The following is a 25,941-nucleotide window of genomic DNA, read 5'->3' on the forward strand; positions in this document are numbered from 1 at the left end:
TCCTCCCCATCTCGATAGCAATATTTTTCCCTCCCTTCTAACTTTATCTTCTCCCTCTATCTCCTCTCAGCCATCCCTTTCCCGCGTTTATTTTTGATTCTTTCCTCGTCGACGGTTCGCAACATCTGTTACCCGAGGTTATCTTCGGGTACATACCTCTTATTAAAGAAATTATTTCCGCTCTGTTGAAAAACAGGTTTACGGAATTGTTTCTTACGGGATTCTTTTCGTTATTTACCCGCTGAAGAATAGGCGAGGATTGACCCAGAGGTAAATCGTATCAAGGGGAGAAAATTTAACCGAGGAGGGAGGGAAGAAAGGGAGAGAAAACGAAATTGCCATGCTGTTTGTATCAAACCTGAAGAGTTTATCGCGTTTAATTTATATAGAAACGTTCTCCAAGGAACTGGGAGAAACCTGTTTAATTAAAGGCCAGTTTAGGATACGAGGGAACGGTGTCGTTGGCGAAATTTAATTTACGCCGAAATATTGCGAAGTTATGATTAATCCCGACGTTGAAAGAAGACAACACGGCCGGGGTATTTTATGCACAAGTAGCTCGAGCTATTCATCCCGGCGTCGCGCCTGATTTTCATTAATATTGATCATCGCGACTGCTCAGTCATGCGGTTCTTGTTTGCATACAGCTGCCCGTTTCTCGCACCTTCATCCCCTGGATTCGTTCATTTTCCGAACTATCCCCCCCCCTCCCTCCCTCCTCCCGGAAGATTTTCCGTCATCCGTTGTCTTAAAGGGCTTATAATTAATTTCTTTCTCTCTTACCTTAATTAATAATGTTTCGTTGCTTCAAAGTTGACGGCGAGGAATCCCAATGAAAATTTCCCAACCAATTCATCCCCTTTAGAGACACTCGAGCACTTCTATTCATCAAAGAAATCTTCGTAAAGATTTTTCTTGAGTTCGGATTTTTTTTTTCTTTTTCCTTTTTTTTTCTAAAAAAAAAAGAGAGGATATCGACCGGGAATTGATTTTTTTCTTTTCTTCTTTTTTTTTTCAGAAAGCTGCGGCAAACAAAGAGACTGATACAATTATAATTGCAACGTTTCACTTGTCGCGATCACGTGCATCTCGACGAATTAGGGTGCAATTAATTACTTTTATTCTCGTCACGTGTGTTTCCGTCGTTCGTTCGTTTTTGAGGGAGAGAGAGACAATGAAAGAGGAGTGACAAAGGAAAGGAAAAGAGAAAAAGAGAGAGAAAGAGAGAGAGAAAGAAGGACAAAAAAAGGAGAAGAAATTTTTTTTTAATTCGTAACGAACGAGAGAGTAACGGAAAACATATTATAATCAGTGCAAGTCCAATCCCAATGCGTCCTAGAAATACGTAATTAGATTTCTATGGATTTTTTTTTCTTTTTTTCATTTTTTTTTCTTTTTTTTTTTTTTTGCTCTCTATGCTGAAAAAACCGAGAGACCTGGAGTTTTCAGGTATAATTTTCGCTCCACCATTCGACGAGATATCGAAACTCGATCTCGAAGCCGATAACAATGTAATTTCGATTGGATTTCCGGTCGCGCGATTCTCGGTCGGATGTGGAATTTTGTATGGTAAATGCATTCGAAATGATGAAAAGTTTATACCGTGACAAATGATTTCCAAATGAAATTTACATTCGTGTTAACCGATGCATGCTTAATGGAAAATATGCGCGCGAAATTGGACTTACGATTGAGTTATCCCCATCATTCAATGTTGTTATAGATTACTTACACATAATTTCTTTTTTATTTTTGTCGACCCGTCGATATACGTGTTTACGCGTTATCGTCATTCATTTTTTTTAAATATTCATCCGATATTTCGACCTAATTTTTCATATAACAGCGACATATATATATAATGATCATTAAAAAGAGGGGAAATCAAAGAAGGAAGATTAAAGCTGAAAAAAAAAAAGAAAGGATGGGATGAAATCACACAGACGCATAAAATGTGAAATTGAATAGTAAATCGTTTATTAGTACGAAGGTGTGATAGTGTTTCGAGTTAGCCTTGGCCGACATTTGTGATTAGAGTGAACCTGTGATACCATAAGGTGAACGAGTGTGATAGAGATTTTTTTTTTTTCAGTAATTATTTTTTTTTCATTTTTTTCTTTTTTTTTTAAGTGATGTAAGAGATAGATGTTAGAGCTAGTTACCCTGTTCTGCGAGCTGGTGTTCTCCCCATCGATCGGGCCGATTTTCGCGTGCTCTCTTTTACACGATCACGTCACGATTCACCGACTCTCGCGTCTCATCCGCCACGTCCCTTCGGACGATCGATCTTCCGCCCTTTCCTATTCATCCGCCGATTCCACTCCCAATCCTCACCCCCCTCCACCTCCACCTTCGCCTCCTCCTCCTCCTCCTCCTCGTTTTAATTGCAAGGCGGCGCGATGGAAAAGGAGAACGTCCGTGCAAGCTAACTTTCAAGAGTGCTACTTGTTATCTTTCGAGGTACTCTAGTGCCTATGACTTTTTTTTTTTTTCACTGTCTTCTGTTCTGCCTATATCGCTAAATCGCAGCTAAAATTAGCGAGATTGAAGGGGAGGAACGTGACACCTTCGCTCTCTCCCGTTTCGAACGCAACAATAAATTAATAATCTCGCGATTCGTATACGCGTCTTTTTTTCTTTTTTTTTTCTTAAAAAAAGGGAAAGAGATCTTTCGTTCGTTCGTTCGTTCATTCGTTCGTTCGTTGCGCGTCTTATCATTGCCAGAGTGATTTTATCATGAATGATCATCATCTTCCATCGTTCTCGCCTATTATTACAACTGGCCGGCCAACGAAAATTCGGAAGGAAGAAAAAAAAAAAACGAAAGACGAAATCAAACTCTCCCATTTTCCATTTGTGTGTGATCGCGATGCACAACAACAATAATAATAATAATAATAATAATAATAATTAATAATAATAATGATAATAATAATGGTAATAATAATAATAATAATCAATACATTTTACATCGATTAATGTAACAACATTTTCGACTGCGACAAAGTACTCGGTAGCGAATATACATATAATTGCAGATAGGGGATAGAACGGCATCCCCTGTTAAATAAGAACAATGATAATAAATTAAGTTTCGTCATTTCTACTGTACATGCGCCTGTTATACATATTATACTTATGTACTTATGTATATATAAAAAACGGTTTTGAAAAACGGTTTGACTAACATGGACGTAAAATCGTACAAAAAGCGTTTGTCCCTCTTCCCATTTGCGTGGCGCGTGGCTTCGATTCTTTGTTTCCACGCGAGTTTCCACGCCGCGAACCGATCGAACGCGACTCGCCTTTTTTCCCCCCCATTTCTTCCTTTCTTTCATTCCTTCCTTCTCTCTCACTCTCTCTCCCTCCCCTTCTACTATCCTCTCACTCTTTTCTTTCTCTTGCTCTCCTCCATTTCTTCTCTCTTTCTCTCTCTCTTTCTCTCTCTCCTTTTGCACTCTTTGATTGTACGCATCTTTGATCATACACACGTGATTGGTCGTGCGCTTCCACTCCTCGATAAGTACGTGTAATACCACCTACAGTTCACCTTTATTTTTCACCCACGAACTCGTTCCCTCTCGAGTATCCCTGTGTGCTACGCGGCCGCGGATCGATAACTGTTCCGCGGTTTTTCGCGGTTTTCATATCGCGTGGAAAAGAACGAACGCTCGAATTATACCACATTGAACCCAATCGAGCCAATTAGAATTTTAAATTTCTCATTGTTGGTTGCCGCCAGATTCGAATTCGAGATTAACAGCGGAAAGGAATAGAGGAGGGTGGATAGTCACGAAGAGAGGATAGCCGTTTGAACAGATTGTTACAGCCTTTAAGCTAAGGCGAGGGAGGAGAAGAGTAGATGAGGGATGAGTCGAGAGGGAAAGTGTTTCGCGTGCGAAACGTGTCCGCTAGGTCACACACTTCATTTTTTTCGCTGCCCGTATAGGTATGATATAAAATTATATTTACAACAGAGTGATCTTTTTTCTTTTTTTTTTTTTTCTTTTCTTTTCTTTTCTTTTGTCGTGAGGTATTCGCTCTACATGCATCTAAAGAGTGTACAAGTATCGAGAAGCGGAGAAGGGAGATTGGCGCGAGAATTTGAAATAGAATCGCTTCCTTTCATCGTCGTCCATTTCATTTTATCTTTCTCTTTGCTCTCTCTCTCTCTCTCTCTCTCTCTCACTCTCTCTCGTGTATACCTCGTATCTTCGTGTAAATCATCGGCGATATGAGACGCGATCTTCTTTATAAATAATTTAAAAATTATATATTTTATATATGTATATATATTAAATCGATTCTCTCTGTGATCTTATTTTTTTTCTTTTTTTCTTTCTCTTTTTTTTCGTTTTTTTTTGTTTTTTTTCTCGTCTTTTGCTCGTCGTTCGGTCCACGTATCATTCATCATCTCACACACACACACACACGCACACACGCACGCACGCACACGCGAGAAAGTCTGATAACGATATGATACAGCTGCGCTATATCAGGAATGATCCTGATACACTTCTCCCTTCCTCTCTCCCTTCGCTTCTCGTATAATTTAATATTTACAACGGGGTCATTCGCGAATAATTTATTCGTTTTTCTTATAGTATGTATACTTATGCTTGCATCTGTATGTATATATATATATATATGTATATATGTATATTTATATGTATATGCATATGTACCAGCGTGTGCCTGTACAGCCTATAATAAGAACACTGTCCCTTGGTTATCCGTCACATCTTGGTCTGTCTCTCTGGTAGCGTGATCGAGGCGCCTCGCGAGCGGAAAATCGTGCGACTACCGGTAGTTACGAGTCTATCCTGACACGCGTGTATAATAGAAGAGGAAACACGCGAGAACGTTAATAATCATTACGAAAAGGAACGAAAGATTATTATTTAAGAAAGGAATAGGCTAAGAAAAGAAGGTTAGATCCGTAAAAAAAGAAAGAAGCACGTATTATTAACGTCGCTCAACCTCGTGTATCCTCTTTTCGTTCTTTCTGCGAGGAAAAGGGTCTTGAGACGTGGTTTCGTCAAAAAAGAATTGTTTCCCCTCTGTGTGATACGCAAGAAACGATAAGTTATTATTGTAAGCTTGATTTTGATTTGACGGAAAAGGAAACATCGCGACACACGAAAAGTTATGCAGCCGAGATAATGTTTCGCGGGTCGAAGCTTTGAGAATGTGGGACGAAATGCAGTAGAAAGGGCTCGCAGAAGGAACGCTATGTATTCTCTTTGCAGAAGCATATTTTGCGAAAAGCCTCTTCTCGTTCTCCTTTTTTTTTCCTCTCCCTTTCTCCCTTCCTCTTTCTCTTTTTCTTTCCAATGGTTTTTCTGATTGAGACGCGCCGTGACCTCGTACGAGATTGCAAAAATAGGAGCTGCTCCCTTTGAGCATTCGCGTTCGAAAAGCTTGTCCCTTCCACGTAAATGCTATCCGGGATGATCATCGTAACTTGGTTAATTGACGAAGAAAAATTGCGACTCGATTAACGGTAGTACGTTTTAAACGTTACACTGGTGTAAAACTACCGATGTGCGTGTATTGCTACGAATCATTATCTTTCTTTTCTCTCTAAGTGCTTCCAAGTATTATTATTATTATTTTCTTCTTCCTCTTCTTCTTCTTCTTCTTCTCCTTCTCCTTCTTTTTTATTTAAGTGCTAGTATGTTACAATTCGACTGATGCTGATATCGCGTTGTGGAATGTGCGAGAGCACGTGGGCGAATTATATAATATTTCTCTAACGTATATATATATATGTATATATATATATATATATATATATATTAATCAATGGCAGTCTTGGCAGAATTATTTAGGATCGTTTTGACAGTGAATCGTTTTCGTCTTCCTCAATTGTCTCTTTAGATTCTAATTCGTAGAATCGTCTTCTTCCCGAAAGTCGCACGTCTCACACGAAATTCTTTATTGTTAAAAATCATTCTCGCGAGTAGCTCTACTTTCGTATAAATTACAAACTAGAAGGCTAAAAAGTCGAAGTTATCTTATTAGCATCCTTTGGTACCAGCCTGAGTCTCGTTAGATTACAAATAATTTGTTAAATAGTCTTGCTAAATCACTAAGAGATCACTGTTTCCTGTTAGTGTTCTGTTCATACGTTTCCTATATAATACGATCGTCGCGTTTATATATGTAATATAGTCTCTCTTGCTATTGCTCTTGCTGATATTCACTTCGAGTCGTTTCTCGAACGAATTCCTCTCTCTCTCTCTCTCTCTCTCTCTCTCTCTCTCTCTCTCTCTCTCTCTGAAATCAAACACAGCTCAACACATCGATACAACACATTCCTACGATAATCAATATCTTCTATTTATACGATATATTAACGATACATTTTTCAAAATATTAAAATACTATATATATATATATCACGTTGTTTCATAACGCAAGCTCTCATTATGAGAGTAATAAAATAATCTGTAAAAAAGAAAAAAAAAAAGAAAAGAAAAAACAACAAGAAGGAAACAATTTACAAAATAAATAAAAATCACTACTTTTTAGAAAAGTATTACAAGTTTTTCTTCGATAGAAGTATCGAACTACTACCATCTACGCGATCTACCATCTTTTCCTCTATCTATCTATTTATCTATCTCTTTCTTCTTCCCACGCTTCCTTTCAAAAAGAAACCACGTTTGTTTTTTTCCCGCTCCGATCCACGTGACCATCCTTAATTAAGATACGATGTAGTCCGCGGAATGATGGGAGTGATGAGAATTTCGATGCTTGTCCTTCCTGTGATTCGTCCTCGAGTTACTGCTGCGCGTGCCGGTTGTCCCAGTTGTGCCGGAAGTGTGATGACTGTACCCGCTGTCGCTGCCGAAACTGCTGTCCGGCTGACCTTGGTACAGTCTGCCGGAAGTAATTTGCTCGGTGTCGCGTGGCGCGTAGTAAACCGGCTGCGTGTACTTGTCCTCGTTGTAGAGACGGTCGGTCGGCTGCGAGTAAGTGTCCGAGTATTCGCTACCCACTTGCGTATACACAGGGGCATTGTCCTGGTTTTGCAATCCGTAATACTCGGATCCCCCGTATTGCGCCGTGTATTTGTATTTGTCGTTTGACTTGCGGCACCTCTCTTTGCTGCTCCTGCTTTGACTCGAGTAATGGTGGAGAGGGCCGAGTACCGGCACGCTCTCGTACGGGTTCTCCTCGACCCTGAGAGCCTGCGTCGCTGGCATCGGTGGCACGAAATAAGGTAATCTGTGGGCCACCGACGGGACGGACTGTTGTCGTTGATTGCTATTCGATCGGGTGCCGGCCACACCTGAAATCGACGGCAACGGATCAGTTCCATTCTTCGATTCCATTCTTCTCACCCCGCCCGTTGTCATCGTTATTCGCAACGTTATCTACGTATAGATTCGAAATTTACCCGCGACGCTGGGATAAAGTTGAAGTAGCGCGTCAAGCAGCATCCCCTCGTGGAACTCGCCCACATCGTGATTCTTGTCTCTCCTGTGCCTGTCGAGGCTTCTGGGGCTTTTCCCTCGTCTCTCTCGCGGTGGCCTGCCACCGGCTGGACAAGTGCCCCAGGTCGGGCCCGTCGAGGCCGTGAGCATCCTCGCCTCGGACGGTTCACCGACCGACAGCTCGTCTTCCGCGAACTCGTCCTCGCTGCCCGGTTTCGACGAGGGCCGATGATGATGCCGGTGATGATTGTGGAGCCGATTCCGTGCGTTCAACTCGCTCTCCTCGTCCGTTTCCGGATGGTCCCCTGGAACGGAATGAATAATTTATAAGTGCCGCGCGGTGGTTGCGCGCCCGCCGATACGATAATTAATTGGACAGTTCGTTAATTAATTAACAGACAATCTCTTTCGCGTGTCAAAGTTACGATTATATCGGAGTGGATGATATCCAATCGAATCGGGGGAACGTGCTTTCAATTTTCAGCTTGTGAATCAGTGTCAGAATTAATTAGTTAGAGAGATCCGTCCCGTTGTCGTGTGGTCGTCGTTTCATTTAAATTCGTGCTCCAACTTTGCCAAGTGAATGGGGGGAGGGGTATGGGACGATTGTTAAGTGAAAGTATTCCCACGGAAAGGGAAGCGTTATTACAGTCGCCGAATACAACGAAACAGGAAGAAACGGATGCTTGGATGGCGTCTCCGCGCGATCGATGTCACGTTTCCAATCGCGAGCTTCCCTTCTTCTCCCCGTTTTCCTTTATCCTCTCCAATTTCTCTCTCTCTCTCTCTCTTTTTTTCTCTCCTCTCGTGATTTTTCGTTTCGACAATTGCGCCACGCTTACCACGCGCAGGATACGTCAGGCGAGAATAAACTCGGTTTATTCATCGGACTCATTAAAAAAATAAAACAAAAAAAAAGGAAAGCGTGGTTACGCGGCCGGTTAAAAATCAAAACTACCATTTTATTCGCGCGGTGAATTTATTTTTTCCATCGTTTTCAATTATACACGGGTTCACCCAATTTCACGTTTCGATTCTTCCCCAACTCTTTTCTTCCTTTTCTTTCTCTCCCCCCTCCCTCATATTTCGCATAAAAATGGAAAACAACGTGGAACGCGTTAAACTTCGCCTCTCCGATCAAAAGGGAAACTGGCAAATCTGAGATTGGCATTTTGTCATAAAATAAAGGAAAAGAGAGAGAGAGAGAGAGCGATTAAATACAAAAGGCGGTCAAAAGAAGTTTGAAGTTTATCGGATCGATTCTAATCAACGTCACGGTTCCTGATGTTTGACGATCCCTCGAGTCTGCAGAGATGTATCGTCCTCGCTTCGTTTCGGACGCAGCGTCTTTTATTTATACGGGGGAGGGAAGAAAAGAGAAAAGGAGAGAGAAAAAAAAAGAAAAGAAAGGAAAAAGAAGAAAGAGAAATAGAGGGGGAAAGGAAAAAACTCGAGGATGCTTCTCGGATTACCGCGGTTGCACTTTTAATCTCCGTTATTTTATATCTTCCCGTATTTATCATCGGTTTAAACGATACCGAGTAAACTAGGATTTCCCGTGGGAGCGAAGCTGAATTCCGCGAGGCGAAGTGGAATTTGCTGGCCAGCGAAATCATTTAGAAACCACGAAATATATATATATATATATTTACACACATACGTTTCCTTTCGTATACAATTGCGCAACCAATGTGTGTCGGTCCCGTACACGCGCACGATTCGAAGCTAAAAATTCCTCGAACCGATGAGATTCGAGCTAACTTTCTTTTATCCGTGGAAAAGCGGATAAGAGCGACGTTAACAAAGACGAATTATCGCGGGGAGGGTATATATGTTCTCGCATAATACGTATAATCGGTGGTTGAAGCGAGGCGCAACGAACCGGGTATTCGATTACCGCGTCCCCGTCAAACGTCGAAAGTCTCATCACCATGCTAATTAGCTATCCGACTAATGGGAAATATAAGTCAGAGGTCGTGTCACGCTTATCTCCTTCCAACCAAAGGAGGAGTGGGAGGAGGAGGATGCCCCGATGCGCGACACTCGGAGGGTCCCCGGGGCTATCAAGATAGGTCGGCCGTGAAAGGAACAAGATACACCCGGGGAAGAAGATGAACAGCTTCCGATTCCGCTCCAGAGAAGATTAGACGCCGGACGGCCAACTTCATTCGTCCGAGCGGAGAAGTTGGCCGAATTAATTGGGAGATAAGCGGGCGGGAGAAAAAATGACGAATGGCAAAGAGAGAACGTTGAAAGTTGGTCGGTCGTTGCATCGGTCGGCGAGCGTGTTGTTTTCTTCCGTTACGTCTGTTTGGCGGGGGGAGGAAAGTTTTTTTGGGGGGAAGAGGGGACGGAAGACTTTGGAAAAGTCTCGCGAGAACAGAGGGCGAACTTTGCTCCCGGTCGCCAATATTTGGCAACTTGGCGGTTTAGCTCCAGAGTTAAGGAAAGGTAAATAGCACGATTAATCGAGAGGCAAAGAGAAAGAGAGGGAAAGAAGCTCTGGTGGCAATTCTGGTGTTAGAGGCAAAGAACACCCTTAGGATTTAACTCTTATAGCTCAATCAAATGGGTTAATCGGGTTCACTCGGATCCTACCTACGAATTCCGCCTGGGCCGAGCTCGAGCCTGAAGATCGCTCGCGCTCTCTACCCCTCAAAGTCTTCACAGCCGAGTCTCATCTAGAATGGAGAGCAGCGTGTGGTTTGGTGTTTATATACGGGAGAGGGGGAGGGGAACGTTTTAAGACCTTTATCCAGTTGGCCGATGTGCAAATTGGAATATTGCACGAGCAATCGAAACGCATATTTGGTCGTTGGCCGGTATTACTCACCGTTGCTGAGCTCCTCGTAGACGGGATTGTAGAGATCCTGCGACGTGTACGGATCAGGACCCGGGCTGCTGCACACGAACACGCCTCTTCCGGTATCTTTCACGTCCAACATCTGTGTGTAACAATGAAAAATTAGGTTAGAAACGTAACCACGTTTCGTGGTTTCTTCGAGTTTAAGGCTATCGCGATCTAAGGTATCGCGGTGAGGACGATTTACAAGACGAGAATCGCGCGCGAAAGAAAATCGACAATAATAACAAGAAACGGATGTGTTTTCAAAATTTTAAATAAATCCAATATCATCGTTCGCTACTGGCCGAAGGGATTATCGACGCTGAAACGTCAGGACAAATTTTCAAGGTATTCAGCTGAAGAATCTTTGACGATCGTTAAGTGACGAATGCGAATTAAAATTGCGCAGTAATTTCGAGTCGGAACGAAAGTTGGAGGAAATAGAGAGAGAGAGAGAGAGAGAATTCTGGCGCGCTTTCATCGCGTTCCCGGCCGACGATTAACTCGTTCCTGCCCTTAAAGACCCTCGAGATTCTCGGCGGAAGAAGGTGTACCTTCGGGCGAGCCTCGATCGCGAAAACGCTGAGTCGGTGCGAACCACGCGGGAATGAAACGAGGGAGTCGTAAGTTAATCCTCGAATCGTGGAAATCCTGGCTCGAGTAATAAGGAACCCGATCCTGACACCAGATTTATCGAAGGCTAATTTTTAATTTTTCCCGACTGTTTCCGGACAGAAACCGCGGAACCCATCGCGTTTCAAAATCAACGGCGGAACGAGCTCGAAAAGTTTCAAAGGTTTTTTTGAATTAAATCCTGACCGGATCGGCCGTCGACAGAATGGGATTAAAAATTCAACGAGATGATTGATATGATACAGCGCGATTTAATCCGTGCTCCTGGTTAACAGAGATACGAGGCGATCCTAATGCAGAGATCTCGTGACAGACAGCTTTCAGAGCTATTTTTTTTTTTTTTTGCACCGATGAATTCGCCTAATGAGTCGTCGCTTCGCGTTAACCGGAGAGCTGAATGACGTCGAGCGGGATAGAGGAAACGCGACTTTTCTAAATGAAATTTTTTCTCTCGCAAAAACTCGACCTTTTCTGCCGCCGCTTTTCACAGAAATAGAGAGAGAGATAGATAGAGAGAGAAAGAGAGAGAGAGAGAGATACAAGAACGATCCGGTACGAACGAGTGGCCCGAGGGGGTTCGAATCGCAACTTTGTAATAACGATCGCGTGAAAGGAGACAGCGATGGTTCGATCCTCTTCCAACTACTTCCTAATAAAATTTGGCGAGGCTGGTTTCCTTGGGGCTGCTCCACGATACGTACGATATGCAACGGCCCGTTCGCAATCTCTACGTATCGGGCACGAGACGCGTGCAAGATTGGAAATTAGCGGTCGACAGCGTTGTTCACGGCAGCGATCGGTTTGCCCGTTATCCCGAAAATTGGCTGGCAATTTGGCGAAGAAAATGGAAGGCGTCGAACGACGTTGCTGCAATCGGTCGCTCGTTCTCGTGACCCCGAAATCGGCGAAATCGAGTTTAGGCCCCCGGTAATCACGAGGGGAATCACGAGGGAGCCAAGGCAAACGAAACCGTTCGAGCTACTATACTTCTCCATCCCTCGAATCGAAGTCCCGCGGGCGGCCCTATCAGCCCACAAAGGAGGATCACTCTATTACTTTTGCTTCGTTTTCGCCGCACTCGAAGGCTTCCCTTCGAGTCCGACCCTTCCCCTCCCTCTCCGCTTGTCTACTCGCATCTCGTCTAATCACGCGTCCCCCTTTCCCTCTCTTCCGACCTTCTTCCGACTTTCTTTCTTTCGGGACTCCCCCCTCCCCCTCGACTGTTCGATAACCCGATTATTCGCCCCTTTTTTTCCGCCAGGAAAACCTTTCTTTTCCGTCGGTTCAAAGATAACAGGGCTAGATTGGAAGCAATAGAACATCCTCTCGTCGAAATTCGCCTCCCTACTCTTGCGCGCTTCACTTGTGCGTTTCAAATTCGTTCCTTCCCATCCTTTCCCGACTTTCATTAAACAAGTCACGAAGGGAGAGGGACGGGAGGGTGCGAAGAATCGGGGTCTCTACGAAGATTGCATTCTCGCGATTGCATTTAACGGGGAGGAGGGGGAGGGCGCGATCGTGATGCAGCGATCGGATGATGGACGAGCAAAGAGCGAACGCCTGGAGCTCTTTGCTCCGAATACGGATTCCGATATTATCGCCGTCGAAAGAGGATCACTCGATTACCCCGGCGTCTCGTTTAGAAACGCCGGCCCCGAACGAAGGTAATTGTCGCCCTTAGCGACTCCCTCCGAATCGACGTGCCCTCCAGGCTTCTTTCTAACAGCGGGCCATCGCGGGATCGGCCGTTTCCTCCCTCGAATCACGCCGAATTTCGCGGAACTGTGTCGTCTCCACCAAGTTTGTCAAAGTCGCTCGCGAGGCGAATCTCGGAATCCGGGCGAAACGACGATGAAACGAAAGCACGCGGAAGAGAATCGCACTCGAAAAGAGAAAGTAGACAAGCATCGCCAGAATAGAATAGCCTAATAGTTATTATTTTTCGAGAGAGTGGATAAAGAAGGCGAATATAAATTTCCTTCCAGCTCGATTCATTCCGTAGTAGCACGGAGGAGGAATCTCTTCTGCGAGAGAGAGAGAGGAGGGGGGACGAAATAAAAGGGGGACAATTACGGAGGAGATGGGACGCGATAGATAAAGAGTGAAAGCGGGAAATCTAGATGAAACCGCGGAGGCGGAAAAGAAAGGAGGGAGAAGGAGGAGGAGGAGAGAGCGAGATTGAGATAGAGGCTTAAGCCCATCGTATCCAACAGCAGGAAGCAATATGTCCGTTCCGTAATAGCGTGGAGCACGGAGGTTAATGGGTTGTCCCTAACGCGCCTAACCTGCCCCACGTTTCCCCACGTGTGTCCGCTCGTCTCATCCACCTACCCGTCACATTGTGCCCCGATAACGCGCCCCCTCTAATCGACTAATTTACCGCCTCTCTTCTAATTACCGGATACGCCCGAAGAATACGACGGTATCGGTACGGCTTGCCTGATAATTCTCCCTCCAACTTCCCATTTCCCCGATAAACGTAACGAATCCAATAATTCAGGGGCCACGCGTCCATTAATTTTGATCGCTTTAATCATCATCGTACCGCGGAGCTCCGGACGTCGAACAGGCCGAGCATTATCGATCATCGCGCGAAACGCGACTTGGAATACATCATGCGTGTCCCGAATCTTCGGTGTGTATACGATTGAATTGCCTCAATCCCAATTGCAAGCGCAAACGTGTATGTATACGTGTATGTGTGTATACATACATATACATATACATATATATATATATATTCTCGAACGAGAATCGAGCATCCCGGGCAGGTAATCGTAGAACGTACGGGTAGTAGATAGTTGGGGATGTCATGGTCACGGCACGTTACCGTAACCTGCTAATTGTTAGTTACGTTGACAATTGCATTAGCTTCCTAAGTCCGGATCCCTCCTTTGCCCGCCGGCCATCGTTACATCGGTGTTGCAGGTGCTGGCGCGGTTTCGTGGCCTAACGACGTGCCAGGATATGGATTAGAGCGGCGTAATTGAGCCACACAACAGGTGGGACAGGCGGAATCGGGGAGGCAACAGCTTCAAGATTGGATATTTATCGGTTTATCCGGCGAAAGAACCGTTCGCTCGAGACGATGGGGAAACGATCGATTTTAGCGATCTCTTTAGCTTAGAGACGAGTTGGCGAGCAGTCCCTTTGCGAGTCGGGCTCTTCGAAACGAGACGTCCGGCTTTTTTCTTCTTTTTTTTTTTTTTTTCTACGAGCGGCATCGCGCTCGACGGCTCGGAAACAGCCATGGCCCCGTTGCTTAACGACGCGTCGCGACATCGACAGAGAGGCCTGGTAATCGAGACCGACAACAGGTGGACGTTTCAATCGTTCGATTTCGAACGGAGTGCTTTATTATTCGACCATTCAAAATCGACCCGACCCCGTGAAACGGGAAGAAATCTCCGAGCATTGGTCCGGACGACGTTGGATCGAGCTGCAATTTTTATGACGTTTTTTTCCGGACCCTGTTTACCGAATTAGAGACGGGCACGAAGAGGGAAGAAACGGAGACTTATTCGAGCAATTAAATTACGTTTGAGGGAGAGATCGTGCGGTACGGACTCCATTTGCGAAATTACAGAGCTTCGGGATTGCGCAATCGGATGGAGAGGTGACGCGGCACAATTGCTAACTCGTCAATCTTTCTCTTGATTTCTCTCCGTCTTTCTTTTCGTTTCGTTATTTTTTTTCTTCGTTGTTCTTCCTTTCTCTCTATCTTTCTCTCTCTCTCACACACACACACACACTCTTTCTCCCCACCTCTTTCGTTTACGCGCGGGAAATCCTCTCACCTTTGTATCGTACTTCCTCCAAAAAAAAAAAAAAAGAAGAAAGAAAAAACCGAACGTACATTTTTCATTCCCCTTTAAGAAAAAGTTTGAACACAGAAGTGGTTATTCCGTGTCCGCGTGTATTGTGTCGGGAGACGATAGGTCCACGTGAAAATATTATCTCTTTTTTTTCATCAAATCATTTTTCGTTCTTTGCTCGTCGCGTTGTTAAGTAATAAGTATGCGCGTTGCAAAAAATTTTTCATCCGAAAAAGAAGAATCTAGCGATCTCTCGATCTCGATCTTTATTTTCTTCTCGTTATTTGCTCGACGTATTTTTTTCTCGCTTTATTCGAGATAATCGCGTTGTTCCACCGAGGGATGCGAGGGATGGGATGGGATTGTGGACCGGGTCAATAACCACTCCTCGTCAAATTTTTCAGTAAAGTAATTTTATTTTCTCAAACTCTCCTTCTCTTCCTCTCAGTACTTCAATATACACAGGACTTTCTCCGACTTTGCCGGATCTCTTTCTCTTTTTCTCTCTCTCTCTCTCTCTTTCTCTCTCTCCCTTTCTCTCCCTCCCTCTCGCGCGTACTTTCTCGCTGTTATTTTTCTTCCTTTAATCCTACTTTCTCGAATACCCGTCCGGAATTTATTTACAAGACATAATTACCGTACACCGGCTACGGTAATGGAATACGTAAACGACAATAATAAATAATAATAATAATAATAATAATCATAGTAATAATAATAATAATTATTAATCTGCGCGCGACTATAACAACTAATCGCGATAATCTTTTGTCTAAACTTTTTTTTTCGTTTTTTTTTTATACAAACGAGAAACATAAACGTCCGATATAAACGTCTTCCGATCTTTCCTCGGGAAGGGTTGCACAGCTACTCCTCACGGGCAGTTATCGTTTTAATACTTTATATTAATCACTATGCGACTCTCTCTCTCTCTCTCTCTTTCTCTCATCAATCTCTGTCTCACTTTGTGTATATTATTTACAATATTCCAGTTGCAAGATCTAATTTTCTATTTACAACCATGGAGTGCAATCTAGAGTGCCGTGCTCGCACAACCGAGAATAATTATTTTGTTTTAAGGCCACTCTTGCCTTTCCACATTATTATCCTTCAACCTTTCTAATTTTCTTCTTCAACTCTCCTCCCGCCCCCCTTTTTTCGCTTCCTTTTCGTTTATTCGAACAGAAGAGAGATTGTGCAAGCACAGGCCGCGTAACAAAATAAATACTGACTAGTCCGCGCTAGTGTCTTCGCCTCGTTCTTCACCTATCGAGCAAGGTGATAGCGAGCAAGAGGAACGAGAGTTTGCATCGAAGACGAGATCGAAGGCGAAATCACCCACTCGCGCTCTCGCTCATCGTTGGAATGCAGAAAAAAAAAAAATAACAGGAAGAGAAAGACGCGTTGCTCCTCGACGATGCTCCCGTTTAACGCAGAGATCTCGAAAATGGAGAGAAGAAAAAGAAAAGAACGCGAAGGCGGCGCGACTGTTCGAGAAGGAGACACCTGCCGTGTCATCTTCGTCTCTGCTCGCTGAATCCGAAAAAAAGACACTAATCTACCTAACCACTTTACACCGCCGTCACACGGAGAGCGTAGACGACGAGAGTTTTCGAAACGCGGTCTCATCAAAGTCTCGTCTCGGCGATCGTGGCCGAACGATGTCACGGGATATGTAAATCGTCAACCTGCCCCCGTTACCGGACTCGTACTCGTACTGGAAGCAGGGGAGGGGGACAGACATCCGAGACGGGGCAGTCTCTATCAGAAGACGTCGCTCGCGAAGGACGTGTGTCACGTGGCGTGCACGTTGAGATATACGTCCTCGGGCTTGCTCAGAAGGTTGTGTATCTGCTGCATCGTGCAGAGCGGACACACCTCCTCCTCGGTGCCCTCGGCCACGATCCTTCTCGCTGTGCCCGGCGCTTTCCTAGATCCGGTGTCCACGATGTACGAGTAACCGTCCGAGTCGACCGAGCTCGACCTGTACGAGGCCGAACGAAACAACGTGCCCGCCTTGCCCTCTTTCGTCTCCGTCCGATCGAGGCCCACCGTCGAATCGTGCCTCGTGGACTCCGGATCGGTGTCTTTGAAATCGATGTACGAGTACCCTTCCGAATCGACGGACGGCCGCCTGCCGTTCGACACCTCCTCCCGCGAGGACACGACTCTTTGTCGGGGGGTCGTTTGCGCCCGACCGATCGAGGGCTCGAGGGAACCACGGTCCAAGGGTGGATGATTTTGGAGCTTGGGCCGATGAGTGGGCGTGATGGGAAGACGGGAGTCTATCGGTCGGGCGCAGGTGTCGGGCAGGTAGGTGTTGTTGGCCTCGACGGGGGTGATAGGGATAGCGGAGACGGGGGGAGGCGTGGGAGGCAGAGGGTGGTGGTGGCGGGTGGTGATCAAGGCGTTCTGATCGGCCAGTAGCAGGTGGCTGTTACGAAGAACGTTACCGCCGTTCTGTAGGAGCGGGCTGGTCGCGGCTGTGCATCGCGAGGAGGGCGCGTGGGTGGCTATCGAAAGCGGGACACCCTGAGACTTGGCGAGGAGGGCGCGTGGCGTTCGATAGCCGCCCAACACCGCCCTCGAGGGCTTGTCCTGGACGCGGAGTATCGCCCTCGGGTCCCGGTAGTCGAGATAGTCGAGATGATGAGGTGCGGGGGCGCGAGCACGCTGCAACTGCTGCGGTTGTCGTTCCCTTAGGCTGTGTCGTTGATCGGGATTTCGTACCTCGATCGTGGGCGCCTGGCCGGAGTGGTGGCTGGGCAGGTGGTTCTGTCTGTGATGCAGCTGCGAGTGCGTCACCGCTTCCGGCAGGTCCTCGTACAGCACCGCGCCACCCGCACTCCCGCTTCCGCCGTGCGACTGTCCGTCGGCCAACACTCGGCTCCGGCCACCGGCCGCGGCCGCGGCCGCCGCCGCCGCCGCCGCCCCTGCTGCGCTCTTGCACGGTAACAGGTTCTGCACTTTCCGCTTGTGCCTGCAACACACAACCCACGATAACCTTCGTTAGGCGTTGTCGAGAATCGGCCGATCCGATGTCTTGTTCTTGGCAAAAAATTTACAGTAAAATACAGTATCTGTATTTAATGGAATTATCTCTGGAATTGGCCAACAAGATTAGAGTGTATAATTTAATTCTTTACACTTTGTATGTCGCGACCATTTCACGTATTCCTTCCCGGCAAGATATATTGATTTTTTCTTTAAGTTCGAGGAAAACCTTGAACGGTAATAAAACGGTTGAAAATGACGAAGAAGCCCTTTCTCCGAGCTCGTAATAATTCCTCGGAATCGGAAACGGAAAGAGATTCAACAAATTTGCCGTGGCCGGGTTTAAAAAAGAAAAAGACAAGACCGAGGAATTCCCTCGTTAAGGATACTTCTATTACGGGAACAGGTGGATCCCGTTCCTCATCTACCGTTCGGAGAAGCTCGATTCGCGATGCGCCGTCAATCTCTCTGCGCCTTCCTCCCTGTCCGTCTTTCTGGAAGCGCGCTCCAGAAGAATAACGCGTGGAAGGGCGAACCGACTCCTTCCTCGCGTCTGACGGACTGCCTAACGTTAATACGTTGATAGTACGTTCTCGAAGGTACGTAGCCCGGCAAAGTAGTTTACCCTTCAAGTTTTAATTATCTAATTAACTCTGTCAGTTCGATAATATTTGCCTGTGTAATTAAACCGCCAACTAAGGTTAACAACTTGTGGCGCGCTTCCAATAGTAGGTCGTCGGCGAGGTGAATGCCTCGGCCGAACCAACCAACGGATATCCGTTTGTGTATTACGCGAGAATAAATCGGGGAAGGTATATAACGAGCGAATTAATTGCTGAACGAGCCTTCATCGTCGTTTTTTTCCCCCTCCTCTTCCTCTATCTTTAAACGGGAACATCGATCGTGCATCGATCGAAAAAAGAAAAAAAAAAAAAAGAAACGTGAAAAAATACATCCTCGATAATCCTCGAAACCAGTTCTCGACTCGAGCCGACCGCGATTTTGGCCTTAATTCGAGGAACGATAGTTACCGAACCCGGGTAATGAAACGCAAAAGAAGAAGAGAAGAGAGAGAGAGAGAGAGGAGAGGAGAGGAAACGAAATTAGCTCGACGAGAGGTGGTCGAGCCTTAAAAGATTATCCCGAGTTCGGGCAAAGAGCCAGTTACGTCGTAAAACAGGGGGCAAAGGAGGTTTAAACGAGGAGGATGGAGAAAGGGAGGACTCGACTTCCGGTTCCGGAGAGACTGGAGCCGCAACATCTCGTATCTCGCGAACGTTAGTGGTTTGATGTGTTTCACGGTCCACGATCCGAGATCCGAAATCATCGCGGTGGATTCACGACGGGCTGAGTCTGGACAGAGGGTGAGAGACGAGGGCGTAAACCAGGTATCCTCTCCCTTCTGCTTCCTCTCCCGGCAAGATTTCAATTTGCCTAATGCCGCCGACTGTCAGGCATAGCGCGACCGCACTTAGCGGTGCTCTTAACGCGCTCCGTGAACGGAGCTCTCCTCCTCGCTGCACGCACGCGGTTCCCCGACCTCGATCCGCGCGAATATATCCGGATATGCACGGTGGAAACGATGGCACCCGGCCTCACCCACCTTGCGCCTCGGTTCTCAATCGTATCTCGCATCGCTTTCTAACGCTTTTTCCCACCCCTTCCGTTTCTCCTCCTCACGCGCATCGTTCGAGTTCAACTCGAGTTCGATCGGGTCTCGCGTGGAAATCCTGGCAATCTTTTCAAATAGGCGTTAATTCCTTGCAATCGTCGCGCGCCTCGAAATATTACACGATGGTTCAAGGAAACTTTGGACGCGTGGACTTTGGACACGTTCGGCGAATCGTGAGGGGTGAGAGTCGTAAAGCGGGCATTGCATGAGAAACACTGGCCCCGTTCAACGTATCTGGAATAGGCTAGTCGTGTTCGTGATCGCGTACCCGTGTGCTAAACATGGTATCGCGAGCTTGCGGTCGTATAAACGGACTATAAAGCGCTTTGTGGAGTGTCGACCGAGTGGAACACGCGCGCGCGTATTCGTCGAAGGGCTTCCCCCTCCCCCCAATCCCTCAGCGATCGCGATGGATACGCACACGGTACCCCCGGTATATTTTCGTCTCCCCCTTCTTTCTTTTTTATTGTTTCTTTTCACACTCGAATGAATCGCAAATATTCCACGTATTCTCGACACCACGCGCGCCCACCACGTGATAATTAAAATTATCGAATTTTCGAGATGGAGAGTTCAAGGGGATGTTAGTAATTGGTAGCCCATACAAGAGGAACCAAGTTCGTCCTTGGGGAGAATGGAGGAGCAGCATGGGGATCGTTCCTGATGAATTTCGAAACTTTAGGTGTGTTTCTAATCAATCCAGTTCCGGCCGAGGTATATATATATATATACATACATAACCGAGATCCATCCCTTGGCTTTTGTGCCTTGCGGTTTCTCCTCAATATTTCCCTTCAGATATCGGAATGATCTTTCATTAACTTGGACGTCTATATTCGTACAATCTCTCCATTTCTCTTTCGTCGTTCACGACGACGCTTCATCGGCCATTTCCTAATGGATTTCATTTAACCGTATCGGGGAAGAGAGGCCAGCTCGCTCCTAGGCGAGAATAGGCGGGAGAAGAGGGAAGCATCCAAAGCTCGGGGAAATTGTAGGCGACGAAGAGGCGTAAAACAAAAGAGAATTGGAATAAAGGGGTTCCTCTTCCTCCACCGTTGCGTAAGTAAGACGCGGGCACCGTTTCGTCCAAGCAACGGGGGCGATCACCTTCTTTCTCGCCTCGATCCTCCTCGCTCCGTTTCTTCGGAAAGCTGCGCTCCGAGTTGGACGAACCGAACCAACTCGGTGAATAGGTCGTTTAAGCCGAGCTTTTAACTCGAGCTAATTAACTGCCTTTTCTGTGTTTCTATCTGGTTCCGACGCGTGCATCCGGCTACCTGCCTCCTTCCCTTCCCCCCTTTTCATTCGCTCTTTCACAGCTAACCTGCTCGTCGTATTACGCGTGCATTAACGCCTATATGTGCGCGTGCATCTATATTACTGTTATTCGACGACTTTCTCGTGGAAAAAAAGGAATTTTCAAAGAACAAATTCTCGGAATATTTCCAGTCGATGTAAATATGAGTGGAATAAGTGGAGGAGAGGAGGAGGAAGAAGAAAATGAGAATGAAAGGCGCGAATCGAGATCGATGACAAAGCAAATCGATATAACAGCTTTGGAATCACATTAAAGGATGTTTGACCGCGCAATTTATCCGAACGTATATATACGCGTGCACGTAACCAGAAGCACGAACCGGTTAAATCCGAGAGAGCTCGTACCTCGGTGTAGCGACCCTTGCCGACAAGCGCATCGGATTTTGAAGTTTACTCGCCGCTACACAGTTTCTCGTAAGCTTCTCGAAACTACAAATTTTGCATATCAATGCGCATGGATACATCCCCGTACCTGCCGACTCGATAAACGACTTTCTACCACTATCCCACACCGATATCCTTTTACCCTTCCATCCACCCGCTGGATTCTCTATTCCTTCTCTCTTCCCGGTCGGTAATATCGTTCCCTTCCTGCTATTCTTGAATATATACTATATATTCCCTATCTCTATCCTTTTTCGAGCTCGAGCAAGTTTTATATATATATATATAACGCTACATCCACATAGAAAATTGAATCGAGCCACGGTCGATCGAAAAATAATCTCGTAAATCTCTTATTAAAAAAATTCCTCGAATACAAAATATCCATTAATAGGGGGAAAAAAAAAAGAAACTTGATCATGCAGACGATTTATCAACCTTCAAAGTTGTTCATGGGCCCCTTCAGGAGGAGCATAAATCCCGTCGATTTATCTCGGTGGGCACGACGCGATATATATATATATATATACAACACCGTGGCGCAAAACCAAATCCAACCCCCATCCACACAGCCCTGTTTGTACAAGCAGGGATATTGTTTTGCCGCTATCGCGGCCACCGTGGAACGGTACACACCGTTATCAGCAAGGGTTAGCATAGCGGAGGCATTATTTCCGTCCGGTCAAGTGACCTCCCACGCTTTGGTTATCGGCCACCAACCGATCCGGATCTCCTCAACCGTCTCCGTACCTCTCTCCCCGGAGAATCATCCATGCATGGACGATCCCTTTATAGGAACGGGATGGCAACGTGCAACGACCCGAACCGCCGTTTTCTCCGACGATGGTTAGATAACTCGATGGATGGGACAAAGGTCGCTGTGGAAAATCGCGAATCTTTCCCTCCTTTCTTTTATATATATATAACCAACCAACGGTTCTTGAAACTAAGAGAAGAGAATCGAGAAAAAAATTCGAATTTCGGGCTCGAAGGTTTCCAAGCTGTTCGAAGTTGTTCGAAAGAACGAGGCTGGATATCGCGATGCCGTTTAATATTTAACGCGCCGACGCGAGAATCTGTGCCCGCCGAGAAAAAGGTTAGGGGAGTCGATGAAAGTCTAAACGGGGGAAGAAAGTAATCTCTCGAGAGGGAGAGGTGTATGTACAGTGTAGGCGCGCGTGCAGGTGTGCACGTGCCGCAACGCGCGCCGCTTGATTGAAACACCGCGAACATTTAAATTGCGAAAGTTTACGAATAAATTTGTGCGCCGAGCCCTGTTTCTTCCGCGCCCGAGTTTACCCCCTCCTCTTTTCTTCCTCTTCCTTTTTTCTTCCCCTCCCTCCTCGGATTTACCTAATGAGCATCGTCCACCGCTCTTCTCTTCGCGTTGCCGCAAAAATCGTTGATTAAACGTCAACGGATTCCTTCCTCGCTTGTTCTTTTGCGCGTTCTGCTCAATCTCGCCGCGGATGTAATACAATTTTTTTCCTCCGATCTTTATCTATTCCACCATTCGATTCGATCCCTCAAAGGAAGGCCGTGTTCTCACAAGGAAGAAACGTAGTGGTCTATGACTAATCCGATAGAAGGGTAGGCTGGTTCGAGGGTCATTGAAGATGCGGGGAAGTTGGCGGACGAGAGTTTGCGTCGGCGAATAAGGAAGAGATACTAGGAAGAGGAAGGGTGGTTAGGTGGGTTAGTAAGTGAAACGGAGCTTGATTAACCAGCCGTTTCTGACTGAGACTGGCGAATTCGAGTTGGAAGAGAGAGAGAGGGGGAGGGAGGTAGAAGGAGGGGGACGAAGGACGGAGGATGGCGTCGTAATGACTTCAAAGGTACTTGGGGGATTGGGGAAGGTGTGCAGTCACGTCAGACGTCTCTGAAGTTGTACAATGTCCCTCGAGTGGATCCCACTTGGCGCGCGCCAACCACATTATGCATTACCAGAAAATCGGCACGTAGATGTGGTGGAGGATCCTTTGACGGCAATAACGTTTCGAGATAGATATCTATCCGATATCTATCTTGACCAAGTTGAGCCGCTGCTGGAACCACTCCGCTTCTTAATCGAATTCGACCGATCTTCGATTTTTTCTTTTTCCTTTTCTTTTGATAAAGGAGAACATCGACCAATCTTCTTCGAGGCACTCGAGACAAGACTCAAGACCGTTCTACTTAAACGAGAAACTCGAAATATCCATGGTATTTTCGAGGGGAGCGAGAAACGGATGATCGAGAAGCAGGGAGCAAGAGGTCACTGTTTGTCGTGGCTAAAAGCATTGACGATATTATATGGATGCAGTGTCGGATGTCCAGCTCGTACGTTTCCAGGTATCCGATTACCGTTTACGTCCCGAAGGAGCATCATCCTCCGATTTCGAAGGATGAAGAACGCTGAGATTGCGGCCACGACGAGTTCTTTCGCGACACCACTTTCTCCTTTCGATCGACCAGCATTCTTTACGGAAACTTAACGAGAACGGAATTTTTCTTTCGGAATTGTGAATAGCGTATTACGGTTTTCTCCTCCTTTCCTATTCCTCGCGCGATCCCCTGTTTTCCTTCGATGCGCTTTATATATATAGTCGGCGCCAGAGGTGAGAAGATCCTCCTCTCGAAAGGAAATTAATAAAAATCCATATAGCGCATATCAACGAGGGGGAATCGATTTTTATCGCCGTCGGATTAGATGGAATTTCACGAGGAACGATTCAATCTCCCTGTCCGGATGGATATGGGTCAAGGGCCGTTGGAAGGGAATTCGTATATTTCAGGAGCATCACGTTGACGTTCTGGCAGACTTTAATCGCATCTGCACCGTGCGTTCAACGGCCTGTCACTCGTCAAGCTCGAGCCTCGAATTCGATTTGCTCATCCACCCTCCTTTCACCCTTTCGTTCCTCTCCCTCTCTCCCTCTCTCTCTCTCTCTATTGCATCACCTTTGTCCCTTCGATCACGGAGAGAGCATTCTCTCTGATTCCGGTTCGCGCTGAATATTCAGGAGGCGTTCGTTCGATGGATGGCTTAGCGGCCCGATAAGAGGGGAAAAATTGGGAGAAAGAAGGATAAAGAAAGAGGAAGAGGGTGGAAAAGGAAGATGGGTATTATTCTTGGGAAGGCGAGGAAATTAGCTCTCGCCAGTTTTAATATCCGTTTTATTTTATTTCCCGCCACGATGCTTGGAGACTCGTTATTCTTGCGCGCCTCTCTTCTTTTCCCTCTCCCTCTCTTTTTTAGACTTTTGTTGCGCGCCCTGGATGTTGATCGTTGCAGGGAAGGGGGATCGAGAAGAAATCGGCCCGTTCCAATTTTCTACGCGATTGTTATTACGAGAGAAATGGAAATTTAATTTTTGATTCGATTTATTTCTTTTCTACCTCGCTCGATTCGATTTTCAAATATGCGCACGACGAAGCGTAAGTGCCCTCCCTCCTCGAACGTAAATTCGCGAAATTAATTTAAGTAAGAGACGCGGAGATGGGCTGTTCCCTCTCGACGTCGTTTCAGTCGCTTGTATTTCTTGAGATTACTAAATAGACCGTAACCAGAGAGAGAGAGAGCAAGTTGGACGCGCCGCAACAGAGGTAAATCACCTCTAAATGATCTTCCTTCTCCGTCCGTCCCTCGGTCGGCATCCGCGAGGGCATCCGGCCTAAATGACGATCTCCTTTGAACGAGGTCAGGTACAGGCTGCTATGGCTTCTCATTATTGCTACGTGAGGGAATAATTAAAGCGACGAGAAGAGATTAAGAGGCTCGCGAGTATCACGGACCCTTAAACTCGTCCCGTCGAGAATTTTTATCTTCACCATCTTTTCCTCTCCCCCTCCTCTCTCTCTCTCTCTCTCTCCGCGAATCGTCACCCTCTCGAGGCCGAGTGCGGAATTATCGCTTTGTACTCTTGAGCACACTCCCCGGAAAATCCCGACATTTTCGACATTGTTGAAACAAGTTATTAACCCAAAAAGCGGAAACGATTTAAACGTCGAGAGTTTATCAGAGCGGGGGAACAATGTTAGATGGGAAAACCGGTTCGCAAAAACGGTATCGCACAACCGCGGATCGCGTCGCCACGACTGCCTTTCATTTTTTCCGTGACAGGCGGAGAAATGCAGTAAATCGGGGGAGTATATCGGATGTGGATGTGGAAGACGAGTGGTGCATCAACGAGAACGCGAATGCCTCCTCGAGAAGATGCTTTAGCCGAGTTTGAATTCGATTCGATTTCTCGTCCTTATCTCGCCGTCGCTTTAGTTAACGTAATTCCGTTTATGAAACTGCCCCCGATTTTTCCATCTTTGTTCGTTCGAGAGACGGTTTGTCCCCGGGGATAATTTTAATAATTTGGTTAGATCGGGGCCCCGGTTTCCACCGTATTCCATCCCCCGCAATCGCCGCCAATGAGCTGCACAACCAGCGATGTAATCGAATTCTATTCGAAGCCGGCGCAACGGTATTAATTGAATCAGTAACTTGCCAAAGAACTACTCCCCGTCAAATTTCCATTTGTCGCGCAGTTGCGGTCCGCGTAAACGTGCGCGCGACAAATGCCAATTTTCCGGCGATTCGCAACCGGCAACTACCGTTAATCAACGTCCTATATATTACCAAATCTAAATCGAATAAACTCGTTACTCGGCTACTTGTGTACACCAAGCCAACGTATAACCCGTCTCTCTATATCCCCTTGATGAATCCTCCCTTTCCTTTCATTTATTACCCCCGATTTGATTTTCGATCGAAAATCACCTCCCTAAACTCGTTGCGTTTAAACCTCCTCGAGTTGTTTCTTGTTGTTGCTCGTCTACCCGATCGTCTACTCGCAATAAGAGATA

The 25,941-nt window shown here is 46.2% G+C and overlaps 1 protein-coding gene across 4 annotated transcripts in view; it reads right to left on the bottom strand.

Annotated features, from left to right (window-relative positions):
- Positions 1 to 1,955: 1,955 nt before the first annotated feature.
- The window catches only part of LOC107994315 (uncharacterized), a 210,543-nt gene continuing 186,557 nt past the window's right edge, over positions 1,956 to 25,941 (bottom strand). For all 4 annotated transcript variants that reach the window (XM_062074918.1, XM_062074916.1, XM_062074915.1 and 1 more), the window contains 4 exons: positions 17,466 to 17,715; positions 10,276 to 10,387; positions 7,406 to 7,747; positions 1,956 to 7,297 (listed from right to left, as the gene is read on the bottom strand). In XM_062074918.1, the coding sequence (XP_061930902.1) occupies positions 6,708 to 7,297; positions 7,406 to 7,747; positions 10,276 to 10,387; positions 17,466 to 17,715 (1,294 nt within the window). In that variant the 3' untranslated portion in view covers positions 1,956 to 6,707. The remainder of the gene's footprint in view (positions 7,298 to 7,405; positions 7,748 to 10,275; positions 10,388 to 17,465; positions 17,716 to 25,941) is intronic.

Source organism: Apis cerana, linkage group LG5 (genome assembly GCF_029169275.1).
Source record: "Apis cerana isolate GH-2021 linkage group LG5, AcerK_1.0, whole genome shotgun sequence".
In the NCBI taxonomy this organism is placed as follows: domain Eukaryota; kingdom Metazoa; phylum Arthropoda; class Insecta; order Hymenoptera; family Apidae; genus Apis; species Apis cerana.